Below are 14,455 nucleotides of genomic sequence, written 5' to 3'. Positions count from 1 at the left end.
CATTTGTCTTGCCTATCAGCTAACCTGAAAGTTGACAGCTGCTAGATTTAAAGAACTGTGTAAGCCATGCAAAAGCTAGAACATTCATAGATCTAAAACAAGTGATTTAAATTTTGTTTACTGTTAGATGACTCCTTTAAAAGGAAAGGTTTATTTCAAAGCAAAGCTTCTGGATGTTAGTAACACTACGATGAATTTTACTTTCTGTAAATAGGTGTTTGTAGGCAAGATGCCTGTCATATTTTTTAAAATATAATTTTTTTTCTTTGTTTTCTGTTAATAAAATAAAGGTTTTTTCCTTTTCTTTTTTTTTTTTTTTAAATCTATTCTCCTGTAGAGCCTAGCCAAGTTAACAGATGGATTCAGGAATAGCTGTTGTATTACAGATTCCCTGCAGGATCTCCAGCACAATTCTACTTCGTTCAGCGACTCCTGTTTACCTCAACAACACTGCGATGCTTGTTCTCAAACTGACATCACTGGAGAGGTATGTGTTCCTATGCGAGACGTTTGGTGTAGAAAATAAGCTGCTTTTGTACCATAGTGATACATCATTATTTTTTGTTTTAATTTAAGAGGTACTGGCTTCAGCAGAACAAAAAATCCGAAGCAATATTGGTGGCAAGGGAGTTGCGTTTGCTTATTGTTTCCAGAGCATGTGAATGGCACTCGTGAGTGCTGGGCTTTGCAATTCTGCTACTTAAGTGTGGCACAGGGGCGTAGCAGCGTGCTTGCAGGGCAGTGCTAGGAAAAATCAGCTCCCGGATTCAACCAGCCTGGCAGAGCCCTTCTTGCATCATCACTTTGGTGACTGTGGGCTCATCTTTGAGTAACGGCTCTTGCTGAGGTGTCCATGGACCTCTTCTCTTCTCTTCTCTCTAACTTACTGATACTTATAATGATACAGCAAGGAAGAAAACATTTTAGCCAGCATGAAGTTGCAGTAGAGACCTGATTGTGCAGCAGGATGTGATGTTAGTATTTTGGTAGTAGTGACGGATGTTTTGTTGGTTGGGTTTTTTTTTTTTTGGTGCTTTTTTTTTTTTTTTTTTCTTTTTTAATGTTGTTTTTATCATACTTGTCATCATCGTTCATAGTATCATAGAATAGTTGCTGTCCAGCTTTCTTGTAGGCCCCCTTCAGATGTTGGAAAGCTGCTATAAGGTCTCCCCCCCTGCAACTCTCTCAGCCTGTCCTCATAGGAACAGGGTGCTCCAGTCCTCTGATCATCTTCGTGGCCCTACTCTGGACTCACTGCAACAGGTCCATGTCCTTCTTGTGTTGGGGGCTCCAGAGCTGGATGCAGTACTCCATGTGGGGTCTCACCAGAGCGGAACAGAGGGGTAGCGTCACCTCCCTCGACCTGCTGGCCATGCTTCTTTTGATGCAGCTCAGGGTGTGATTGGCCTTCTGTGCCGCAAGCACACATTGCTGGCTCTTGTTGAGCTTCTTGTCCACCAGTTCCCCCAACTATTTCTCCTCAGGGCTGCTCTCAATCCATTCTCCACCCAGCCTGTATTTGTGTCTGGGATTGCCCTGACCCATGTGCAGGACCTTGCACTTGGCCTGGTTGAACTTCATGAGGTTCTCATGGGCCCACCTTTCCAGCCTGTAAGGGTCCCTCTGGATGGCATCCCTACCTTCTGGCATGTTGACTGCACCACACAGTGGTGGTGTTGGCGAACTTGCTGAGTGCACTCTTTCTCACTGTCCCTCTCACCGACAAAGATGTGAAACAGCACTGATCCCAATACCAACCACTGAGGAATGCCACTCGTCGCTCATCTCCGCTTGAACGTCAAGCCATTGACAACAACTCTTTTGAGTGCGACCATCCAGCCAATTCGTTATCCCCCTGGTGGTCCATCCAACAAATCCATGTTTCTCCAGTTTAGAGATAAGGATGTCGTGTGGGACAGCATCAAATGCTTTGCACACGTCTGGGTAGATGGTGTCAGTTGCTCTTCCCTTATCCACCAACACTCTAACGCCGTCACAGAAGGCCACCAAATTTGTCAGGCATAATTTGCCCTTAGTGAAGCCGTGTTGGCTGTCACCGGTCACCTCGTTATGTTCCGTGTGCCTGAACATAGTTTCCAGGAGGATCTGCTCCGTGACCTTGCCAGGCACAGAGGTCGGACTGACTGGCCTGTAGTTCCCCAGGTCTTTCTTTTTTCTCTTTTAAAAAAATTGAGGTTATGTTTCCCCTTTTCCGGTCAGCGGGAACCTCACCAGTCTGCCACGATTTCTCAAATATGATGGACAGCAGCTTGGCAACTTCGTCCACTAGTTAGCTCTGGACCTGTGGATGCATCTCATCAGATCCCATGGACTTGTACACCTTTAAGTTTGTTAGATGTCCTTGAACCTATTCATGCATGTCAAAGATGTAGGATAGACCTCTGTTCCTTTCCTCTGTCCGAGATAAGTGAAGTATTTGTTAGAGTCCCGAAGTATTTGTATTAAAAACTGACAAAACTTGTGATCTAGTCTGTCATACCTTTATGCTCAAATATGCCTTTAAATGTGATATTTGAGAAGAACATATTAGCATTCCTTGGAAATAGTTCTGTGTAAAAGAAATGATGTGTTCCAAATAGTAAAAGTTTGGCTTGCACTATGGCAATCTAGCTGTTCTTGAGCAATAAAACACTTGCTTCTGTGGAGGAGATTGACAACAAAGCAATAAGACAACCTGTTTGTGGTTTGTAGTACTGTAGTTGGATGTTACTCCACATTAGGCTAGAAATTTTTATTGAACTATGTAACTTTTTGGTCATTGACTTTAATTATCGCATTTCTTCTCTGTTGTCTTTTTTCTCTGAAGACTAGTTAGTTGCCAAGTTGGGTGTCTGCAGAGGGCTGCTACAGATAAGGAGATACGCTCCTAAAGCATCTGAAAACTTAGCTAGCGCTGGGCTGTCGTTCAGTGTGTTAGGTAGATGGTGCCTTTGGGATGTCATCTTTTGGACTGGTGGTGGATGTGATTATTGAATTCCAAAATGAATTATAGAGAGGAAAATAGGGGCTTTTTCCCATTCACAATACACATTGAGTGCTGTTCAAGAGAGGCCAAGTATAGTCTGAAAAGTGTATATCAGGTATAGATTTTTTGTTAGGAAAATAAAATACATAATGATGTTATTTGTTTTCCTGAATTATTAGTAGTGGAATGTGAGTAGATAAGAGACGGATTTTTTTACACGTCTGGTGGTGGAGAGAGTGAAAGCAGCAGTCAGATGGGAAATCCAGAGATGCAGCCATGCACTTAGACACTTGGATTTTAACCATTAGACCGTGCACAGACATCTGAAGAGGGGAACTGCTGATGCCCTGAGATGAAGAGAAGTTGCTGTAGAAACCGGACAGTATACAGTATGAGTTCTAGCATAAATGCTTATTGTACGACAAGTCCAAGGATCAGATGATGTTTTTGTAATACTATTTAAAATACACTAATGATGTCAGTGCTGGGTAACACATCACACTGCAGGGAATGTAATCTGAATTACTTCTAATTAAACTATCAATGAAATAGCTGCATCAAATAGTAAAATATTTCAATTAAAAGTACTCTTTGTATTTTAGGCTTGGATAAAGTTGAAAAGCTTTGATTCATAAGTGATTCTATTTGCTAACCCTTGATTTCCAGGATCATAACTTACTGAAAGGGCTTGTTTATCTTTTGCATTTTTAGCAGTAAATGAGTTTTGTATTTCTAAAGTGTAAAATTGATTTTGATTATGTTATTACTTAAAGCATTGAGATCTATTCGTGAGTATTGTAAGGGAGACTAATTTATCCCTTCCTTTACTGTGAGAGTGTTTTTAAAATCTTGTTTCTCCCTCTCTTTTCTCCTATGCTTTTTTTCTTCAACTCTGCAGAAGTTTGGGTTTGATGACAAAACAAGACTTGTAGACAAAGTAAGACTGAACTGGCAATATGAAGAGGCCAAGAAAAGGTAATTAAAGATAAATCTGATGGTGTGTGGGGTTTTTTTTGGTTTTTTTTTTTTTTTTTTTATAATTTTAGCTTTTACTCTTGTGATTAAAGTTTTTTTAAAGTAGAGCTGTAACCAGCCTCCTAGCTGAACTGTCTTTTAGGAAGACTAATCTGTTTACTATTGAGTAGTTTGCAGATAATAAAAACTTATGATAAAGTCTTATGTTTACCTAAGATTATTATACTTGTTTGCAGAGATAAAGCTAAATGTCAGCCCTGTTCTACACTTGTATAAATTGCAGTAGTTTAATTGAACTGTTTTACATTTTTTTCCCCTTCTTCTCAAACCTCAATATAAACAATCTTTTAGTTTACACTTGGTTTATATCAGCCTTGCTCTGTCAGTACATTGGGAGCTTTGCATACCTGTGTTCTAAGTTCAGTACACTGAAGTCATGAACACAGTGTGAGGAAAGAATGTAGAAAATCTTGTGAGATAAATGAAAATGTTCAGAGCTGAACAAAAGGCTACATAAAAATAAATGTTGAGATTGAAAAAAAAATCTCTGATAAAAAATAAGTTTAAAAATTTACTTGAAATAGATTAATTCTTCACTAAGTCCTTCAATCTAATTGCTCATTGTAAGTATTTCTTCTGTGAAGGTCAGTCTTGCAGTCTTTCTTATGGCTTCGTAAAAGTAATCTATTCTTATTTAGGAGTATTTTAAAAATACTGTCTACTAGTATAGTTTAGCAAGTCATCATTTAGCCTCATTGTTTTCAAACAATTTGCCACATATTCAGGACAATAGTGTAGCTATAGATGATGACCTGAACACAGTAATTTTATGTACTTACTTTTATTTTAATTTGTGCTGATAGAACATTCTCTTGTTAAAATTGACTGACACTCAGAAGATTCTGTATAGTTACCTTTGAAAACCTTAGTTTTAAATTTTTTTAAGTTAGAATTTTTCTTTTTTTCTTTTCAATTTTGTCTATTTTGCCAGTTTTTTAGATCTCTTAGAAGAAGGATTTTTAAAAGTTCAATACTTTTGCCTCATTTTTTTCATAATATAGTGACTTTTTCTTTGAGGGAAACTAATGCTGTCATATGTCTTGGCAGGGATTGGAAGCTTTATAGGCAATTTGCCATTTTGTTGTTCTTGGAAAATTTACCCACACTTGGATGCAATACAGACTTGAAAATAAAATTAAATTGGTGCAAGCATGTTAGAGATACACAGCTAAATCTTCAGGATTTGTAACGGGAATGAAAGTCTGCATTGAAAATACTGCATTTGAATACCAGTGACTCTTACCTAATAAAAGTTAAATAATTGGGCAAAAAAAGGGCAAAACGAAAACCCCTCAGTGTCCTCTTTGGTCACAGGGTTAACCCCTACCTCTCAATAGTCCAGTGATAATCACAGTTGCTGAAAGAAGGACAATACAATTTAGTTCTAAACTGTTTAGTTTAGCAGAGCTACTGGTTCTGTGAAGATTGTATTAAATGTTTTTGGTTCAGTTTTCTGACATACCTTTTCTGTGTGTTTTTCAAAACTGTTCTCTTCTTGTGTGTTATTGTAAGGAAAAGATATAGTGGTGAGGGTTTTAATGGGGTGGGTTTTTTGGTGTGGTGGGTTTTTTTCAGTAGCACAAACATTTTTTTAGCTGGTAATGCTGAACATTTGTTGGTGCATAGAATGCAGTATTTCTGAACATCAGAAGTGAGCTGGGGTTTGATGTTAATTAAGTGTAGAAAATCTGGGTAACTAACCTTCCAACTAGAGAACAGCAATTGCAGTAGGGGCAGTTTTGCTGTCCTGGGCTAGCAGCTCTTACAATGGTCTGTTATTTAGCAAAAGCACGTTAGTTGCTTTAAAATAGTAGCCTTATTCTGCCAAGTATGTTGTACGGAAGTAATCAGCTTTCAGCTTTTGAGTGGAACTGCACAAAGCTCATTGCCCCTACCAGTTATCTCTGTGGTTGCATTCTTCATTTATCATGCATTCCTTCCCCTTAGCTTGCTGGCATTTCTGTAGGGCTTTTGTCTCTACTAAATATCTTTGTGTTCGTTCTCCCTTGGCTGGTGAAATATCTACTGTTACTGTACAGTGTGGGTGATGGAATGTGCTGCAATGGATTAAAATCTACAAAGTAGAAAATTAAAATGCTACAGTATGTCACAAGTGTAAAGCAGTATATTGTGACTACTTGCTTGTCAAATGGAGTGTGGAAACATACAGCAAATAAGTACAAATTTCCAAGTTTTAAGGGGAGACTTTTAATATACACTGTAGGAGAAAAGTAAGTCTTTTCCCTTAAAGGAGAGCAGGAAAAAAGCCCCACAAACTGAGAGGCAGTGTGTTGCATTTTAGTCACTCTTGTGCCAAAAGATCATACAGCTCTAGATACGAGCAGAATATTTGCCATATGAAGTAAAGAAATTTTTAAAAATAAGAATATGTTCTCTGTGTATGCTGTCTTAGAAAGGAAATGCAGTGTTGGGATTTCTTAATCAACTGTCTGGAGTAACTTAGGAGATGAGACCCAGTGATAGTAGAAAAGTTGGCTTATACTCCCAAAATATCTCTCCTCTCTCATAAAAGATAACTTGATTTTAATTCCTCCTTCAGAAGTCTCTCTTAACTGCTGAGCAGTTTGCCCCTTGCATAAATTAAGGCATTCACATAGGTTTATGGTTTATTTTTTTCCTTTCAGTTTCCCACTGGAAGGAAGTTGGTTAATTTGCAATTTAATTTTTCCCATGGGTATTTCAGATGTTGTGAGCTGTGGATTCTGACATCTTCAGCACACTAGGGAAGAGGTCCTCTCTCCTGTGTCTGATCCAGGCTCTGGGAGGAGGCGTGTAAATTCTACTTTTTAACTTGCCAATCATGCTGAAGAGGGGTTCAGTCATTTTTCTTCTGCTCTTGACTCTTCTCCCCCGTTATTTTAAAATAAACTCTACCTTATTTCCGTGAAATTTTTTTCTCTCAGATCTGTCAGTGTGGCCCTCCAGAGAAGCAGGAGGGAGGGCAGACAGTCTTTTTGAACAGACAGCCCCAAGCTGCCTGGATAAATACCGTTCTTAGTTTCAGTTGCTATTTCAGTGAGACCACCTCTCATGAAAGCATTTGCACACTGGAAAGTGTACCCCTCGAGCACTCTTCTGAATAGACTGTTTCACAGACAGAGAAATAAAAAGCAAATTGTTTTTCTTTGATAATTCTTAGGTTGTACAATTCAGTATAATAACTACATGAAGTATATTAGCAAATGATCCTGAAATGTCATTGCCACAGTGTCTCGTATCCTGTGAAGTGTGTTAATCAATAGATGAAAAATGATGCCTCCAATAAGAAGCACCAAAATTTTTAACTGTGATTTTTAGGGTTTTTTTTTTTTTTATGATCCAATCTGATGGTAGCTGACTTTAATGAACTAATGTATCCAAGCATCTTCAACCAGCTTATCTAGTTTGAGTGCAAGAGCAGTAATTTATTTATGCTTTTCGCAAATTTAAATTCAAATATGTTATTTTTCATTTCAGTCGTTTATATCATACAGTGGCTGTCAACAGATTTTTTTTTTTTTTTTAACCTTGAAAAAGCCTCCTCCTCAGCTTTGCTTAATAATTCCACATTCCCTTTAAGAATGTTATGTCTTTCTTTTCAGTATAGTTGCTGAGTAGTTACTTTGTTGCAAACTTGTCTCATTACTGAAATTCATTTTCAGTTCGGCTTTTAAAAGCACTAGCACAAGCAGAAGAATGTCAGTGCAGTTTGTGCTTGTACTTAAAAAATACGTGTTGGTTGGATATTGATAGCAACATTCCAGTACTGATACAATAACATAGTCAAGTATTTACCTTATAAAATTAATCTTGTGTAGACAGGTTTCAAGGTGTAACTACCTAATTTCTAGTGAAGTTCAGTGGATTTGTATGCTTCATTCTGCTAAACTAATCGGAAAATCTGATTTAGGGATGAAGTAATTTATCTCGTATCACATAAATATCTGGCTCACACATGTCAGTTAAACCTAAATCTCCTAGCGTCAGTTTTTAAACATAAAACTTTATCTTTAGATTATAAAGGGAGCTGAGCCATGCTCTTAAACTTTCTTTAGAGTTTGCATTATACCGATTTACTTGTGAATTGGGGAAAATACTAGTTCCTGTCTTCCATTGGTTTTAGCAGACTTTGCAGTTTTCCGAAAGGTGAATAGCTAATTTTATCTGCAAAATGCCAGTGGACTCTAAAGGTTTCATGAGTGCCTTAAGCCAATTTAAGACCTCCTTGTTACTGAATCAGGCTGCCAAGAAGGCTGGATATTCTACAGAGCGTACTCGTGTTGTCCGCCAAAGCCGCAGTGGCACATACTTGCAGGGAATAGCCAAAGTAGACAGAGTGGAGAAATTTTGTGAGCATTTGGCTAAGTTCCCTAGCTTCTTGTTCTTTCCATTTCTTTCTTCCCCTTTCTCTAGCCTTCCCCTCTTTGGATATAAATCATAATTCACTCTCAAGAGGGTCTGTAAATACCAGAAATTATTGAGTTCTTACACCCTTCATTATGTGTCTTCAGTCCCACAGCCACCTCCTCTCGGTATTGCACATGGGAGAAGTTCCCTGTTACCTGAAATGGCAGAGAACTGGATCCAACTATAAGCCTAAGGAAACGTGTAAAATGGGCTGATTTATGTTGATCATCTCTGCATGTTTGTGTGATCTTAGCTACCCTTCTGCTCCAAATCATAACTGGATTTTTTTCTTGATTTTGTCCCTACCATTCTTCCCATTCCACACGTAACAAAGGCCTCAGCTGTAGAATAGTCTGATATGTCACCCAGAAGTTTGGGCATTTAAGTGTAGAGGAGTATTGATTTTTTTTTTTAATTGGAAAATTCAAACAAAGTATGTTTGAAAAGCTTGTTTAAGCTAGAAAGACCAGAGCTTGTAGGTTAGGAAGTGCCAGCTGTAGGATACCCATAATTTGTCCCTTTTATGAGCATGGGTTAGGACCTTTGTATTCCTTTGGAGTATTTCCCTCCCCAAGACATGTGTCTTGTTCATAATCTGAGTAATGGTCTAAACATGGAGTTAATTGTAATTGTAAATCAGACTCTTTCGTCTCACAAAATAATGATTTTTACCTTAATCTCACATCTCATGCTATATTTTAATAAATAACCTCTTCTTAAACTGAAATGTGTTCGAGCTCAGCAGTATAATTTCATTACTGCTAGGTTCAGATAGCAGTCTTGAAAATGAGGTTCGAGACGCTAACAAAATCGTTTAGGTTCCCCAGATGTTTTCCATGGCAGAAAGCTGCCCTATTTTGTCTAGGGGGCTCTAGGTAGATATATAACAATTCAGATATGCTGTAAGTTCTGAAAATACATACTTTTTTTGCCCCCATGATGTAATTTGTTTAGTAAACTACTGGCTGTACTAATCTCCACTCTCATACTATGTCTACATTATCTTGGGCTAGGCATCATTCTAGCTACATTACTATGGCCATGTCAGGGCAAATTTGCCATTTTGAATCAGTGTTTACTTAAATCACCAGGTTAAACCTTTGTCATCTCATCTGTGCCCTTCCTGCTATTCTGCTTAACAGAAGCTGTTATATTCATCTCCATTTGAAATTTTAAAATACTGAAATAAGCAGCAAGTCAATTTGCCTACCTAGGAAACCAGTCATTTGATACCACCTACTCGAGCATGGAATGCAAGCTCCTCAGCACTTGTTATGCAAGGATGGGAATGGGCAAAATGCCTGGAATGTTGGTGGCTCAAAATTAACTGTTTTTTCCCCAGGAATATGTTCAACTGCTGTATCAGTAGAGACCTCAGTATCTGGCATTAAGCCAGATAAAAGTACTCTTTTACAGTGACTACACTTAAAAAGTAGTATCTTAAAAAAATACCTAGTAGGAAGGAAAAATGTGTTTGAAAACTAGAGGCTTCATAAAGGATCCTAAATACATTTTTTTTTCCCTTTAAATTGGAAGTCATTGATTTATTTAAGTGGATGTTTAAGGTAGGTGAATATATGCACTGAGTCTGAAAATGCAAAACTTCTTTGTAACATACCAGCAGTGAGAATGACTGGTGTAGTATAGCTATAAAATTTGACGTGACCAAACACAGTGAAATGGCTTATTTATGCATTTATTGTGTTTGGGGAAGACAAATTGTAAATTGCTCCCTGTGTTGAGAGGAGACAAATTGCAGTTATGGAACGTGCTTAAGATTTTTTTTGTTATGAACATGACTCCTCAGATATTTTTCTTTGAGTTAGTGACACCAGAAAAGCCTTAGTGATGTTTTCTCACCGAGGAGATAAGTTTTAAAAAGTTTATCACTTGTGGCTTTTTGGAATAACTTGCCATGGAAGTCCTCAGTGGAAAGCAAGCAGCAAAACTCCACAAAAATTTGGCTTCATTTGCAGAAAACTGGCTTACTGGTGCTGACATTCCCCTCCCAACAGATTCCTGCTTTATGTAGTGCTTTGTAAGTGCTTTTTCTTTGCTTAAACGGAAAAGGTAGAGACAAGATCAGATTTCGGAACTCTTCAGTGGTACAGACCTTGTCCACAGCAGTACTTTTCCCTTTAGTAACAGTATAATTAAGTTACTGCACGACAACTTCCTACTTTCAAAGCATCATTATAACAGAAATTGAGGGGGAAAAAACCCAAACTTTAACTGGAATGTCATACACAAAGGGAGTTATGTGCTCTCAGCAAGCTTAAGAGTCTAAATTAAAACCTCTTATATTGAGGATGGTGTTTTACTCTACAGTGAAGCTGATTCAGTGGTTAACTGGCACTGAAAGGAGAGATCCTGCCTTCCCCTCTTGCCTGCTTGTACTTCTCTTTCTTGTGGCCTGCATTAGCATTTACTTGCTTCTATGGCCAACTTCTTAACCAGCTCACCCTGCATTAGAAAAATAGCTAGCAAAAGAATTGTGAATGTTAAAATGAAGGAGAGTGTCAGTCCTTCCTCCTGTCTTCTAAAAAGCGGTGTCTTCACCAGACGCATCTAATCTTTCTTTCATCCACAAGCTGTGTAAAAGCCTACGACCGTGGTCACTCAAATACATTGCCAGGGCTCATCTGATTCACGCTTACTTGCCAAGCTATAATAACCCAATTGTACTGCAATTCTGCTGAAAGGACCTTCAGGTCCCATTTGTTTCGCTGGGCACTGAGCACTTGAAAATCAAGCTGTATACGCCTTCAGGAGTGTTTATTGAATCTTTAACAGCATAGCAGCCTGGGGACGGAAGAGGAGGGGTCCTGACTCTGCTCCCTCTTCCTGGCCTTGGTATTCGGTTGATGGGTGAGGTGTTCTTCAGGAAGCTGCATCTGGAACTCATGCACAATAGCTGAGGCATGAAATATGTAGACTGTATGTATTGATTCACAATGGAGCTTTCAGTAGCTATTGGCAGGAAGCTGGTTGTTAATGCAAGAAGGAGGAAATGGTATTGAAGGGCTTGATAAAGTACTCTGCTTTAGACTAAAATGTAACATACTACTCGAGTTCCTTACTTGTTGTAAATGAAATCTAAGGGGAAAAAAAAAATCTGTTTGACAAAATTCACAGTAAAATTCCTGTTCATATATGAATGCAGTCATTGCAAACTGACTTACATTGATATTTATTTTCCTTCCCCTGATAATAAGATGGCCAAATACTTTCCAGATGTCAGTATGAAATAAACATTGCATGAGGTTTTGTTTTCAGATGGGGAAAACCATACCTTTGTCGTGTCTATACCTTTTACTTTATTTTTAAATACATATTATCGCACTGTGGATCTTCTATTTGCTTGTTATGTGCTTTTACCGTGCTTTGTTTATTATTATCTTTTCTTTCTTACTAGATATTTTTTAAAAAAGTATTACTTAAACTTATCAAAAGAATAAACACATATCCTACTTTTATGGCTGACTTTAAATGTGCTTTAATTTATTTATTTATTTAAAGGATGATAGTCTTTTACACTGGACTTTAAATTTCAAAGTGAAGATGAAACTGAGGTGTACAACTGTCTAACTGTTGTACAGTTCTTTAGTTTCAAACGTTAAAAAATCAGAAAGCTGGATTTTATCTTATTTACTTTTCATTGCAGCTGTAATATTCTAAAGTGTTTAAGTTGCCCATTGTAAGACAGGCATAAATTCCAAGCAGTAGAAGAGTATTCTCCCTGTTATCCTTATATACCTTTTGATTTTGCCAGCATTTATGAAATTTCTAACTTCAGTTCTTTGTAATATTTATAAGAGTTAAATTTTTTTTTTTAACAGCGTTTTCTTAAAATATCAACTGTGGAATTAGTCATAGAACTGTTGTTTCGTGTAGTGGTTCAGCATAGGAAGCTACTTTTGGCTATAAAGCCTGCTACCAAAAAAAAAAAAAAAAAAAAGCTTATTTCATGGCTTGATTTGGTGATGAATTAATCTAAAGCCACCTGTATTTTATAAGCAGTAAATATTTTTTTCCAGACCTGTGTTTTTGTTTTACTGACAGCTTATTTATTTTTAAAATTTTGTTGTTGGTCAGGACTGCCTCATATGGCCCTTTGAACAGTTCCTCTACTGAGGTGGGACCTGAATATACAGACCTATTATCACTAGATAAGGATATCCCCTTCAAATTCTCACTACGCTTTTGAAATCCCAAGTGAAGATTGGGTAGTGGAAGAATCATAGAATCATAGAATGGTTATGGTTGGAAGGCACCTTCAAAGGTCATCTAGTCCAACCCCCCTGCAAGGAGCAGGGACATCCCCGACTAGATCAGGTTGCTCAGAGCCTCATCCAGCCTGGCCTTGAATGTTTCCAGGGATGGGGCTTCCACCACCTCTCTGGGGAACCTGTTCCAGTGTTCTACAACCCTCATTGAAAAAATGAATAAAGAATGAAAGGATCAACTTTATCAGCTGTACAGGCAGCAAACTCTAGCTCTGAAATATGAATTTGTATATTACAAAATGAGAAAGCTATGAAGACAGATATTTCCCATGTGATAGACAAATGCACTGTAATTCTTAGGCAGCTGCACACTTAAGAGTGCTTTCAGTTCTTTAGTGTCTTGAAAATACACAGAACAAAACAAAACAAAAAAAACACTCCCAAACCCAGAAACAAATAATCCTTCCAAACTCCTCTAAATTACTCTAAATTTTCTAATTTTGAAATTTAGAAGAAAAAAAGTCACAGAAGTCAATAGGCTTCACCTTTTGATGTTTTTCCTCTTAATTGTCTTCATCTTTATTTCTTCTGAGTTTTGAAATGTATTTATCCTCTTTTAAAGAGTTTCAAATATACAACAGCAGCTGGCCTTGCTAGACAATGAATCTTGGCCAGGAATGGCTGAAGCGGACAGAGACCGTCTTCAGCTCATCAAAGAGAAGGAGGCTCTCCTTCAGGAGTTGCAGCTCATCAGTCAGCAGAGACGATCCCCAGAAGACATCGCACGTTTGGAGGAAGAAAAAAGACGCTTGGAGGATGAAATTCAGCGGGCTCGAGCAACATCTGCTCATGGGGCCACTGAAAGGTTTGAGAACTTCAATTGTTTTCTTATCTACTGTAAGATCCATATAGGTAGATTCTAAAGGAAGAGCAAGGAATTCCACTGTCTATTTGCTTTTGAAAGAGGAAGAGACTGCTTCCAACTGCCATTAGTTAATTCTATCTGTCTTGACGTTTTCTGAAGGAGACTTAGAGTGATGTTGACTAGTTAGTTTTCCTTTCCTTCAGCTAAAAAGTCTGAATAGGAAGAGGAGATCATAACAGAGTCACAAAAGATAATTGGAAAAAGTCTGAGTGATATTGTCTGAGAGTAGAGACATGAATAACACTACTTGGATAGTGAAAGAGTTTTCTGTTATTTTGTGCTGGAGTAATATTCATCTCCAAAGGCATCAGAGCAAAGATCCTTTCCTATATTTGGTTTCTGCCATATAACGTGAAAATTAAATAATTAAGTTTTTATTGCCTTTTGTATAATTTTTTTCCTTTTAATTCATGATCTCAGCAGTGGGAGCAGATCTGAACTCTGACATTCAGAGAAAGTAATGAACAGAATCATTCTTGAAAACTTAAATTAAATATCAAGTTATATGTAAAAACAAACAACCTCCAAAACATATTAATGGAAAAACTGTGTTTATTTCAAAGTTGCCGGGTTTTGGACAAGACCTCTTAACAACTTCTTGTTACTACAGACTGCTTCCAGTGAAAGCAAGAATGTACTTGTTCTTGTTTCCCAGACTCGTTTCTCTTAAGTAGTGGCAAAAACCTAGGTTTGACACTTGAAGGGAAACTACATAAGCTAGCTTTAATGTGATCTGTGTAAAGGTTAATATTTACATAATTAAGACACTTTTAAAATATTTGGAAGTGCCTTCCACGTACAGATTTTGAGAACTTCAGTTTTTTGGAAAAGGCTTGCTTCAGGCAGTAAACAGAAAATTTACAGCCAACCTATAGT

The 14,455-nt window shown here is 37.7% G+C and overlaps 1 protein-coding gene across 4 annotated transcripts in view; it reads left to right on the top strand.

The window, feature by feature from the left end:
* Window positions 1–14,455, top strand: part of WWC3 (WWC family member 3) — a 107,467-nt gene that overhangs the window by 63,490 nt on the left and 29,522 nt on the right. For all 4 annotated transcript variants that reach the window (XM_086768155.1, XM_086768167.1, XM_086768162.1 and 1 more), the window contains exons 7-9: window positions 338–487; window positions 3,885–3,961; window positions 13,277–13,519. In XM_086768155.1, coding sequence (XP_086624281.1) covers window positions 338–487; window positions 3,885–3,961; window positions 13,277–13,519 — 470 coding nt within the window. The remainder of the gene's footprint in view (window positions 1–337; window positions 488–3,884; window positions 3,962–13,276; window positions 13,520–14,455) is intronic.

This window comes from Chlamydotis macqueenii, chromosome 1, assembly GCF_036417535.1.
Source record: "Chlamydotis macqueenii isolate bChlMac1 chromosome 1, bChlMac1.mat, whole genome shotgun sequence".
Classification (NCBI taxonomy): domain Eukaryota; kingdom Metazoa; phylum Chordata; class Aves; order Otidiformes; family Otididae; genus Chlamydotis; species Chlamydotis macqueenii.
Note: the sequence above shows the minus strand (reverse complement) of the source record. Positions and strands in the feature narration are given on the sequence as shown.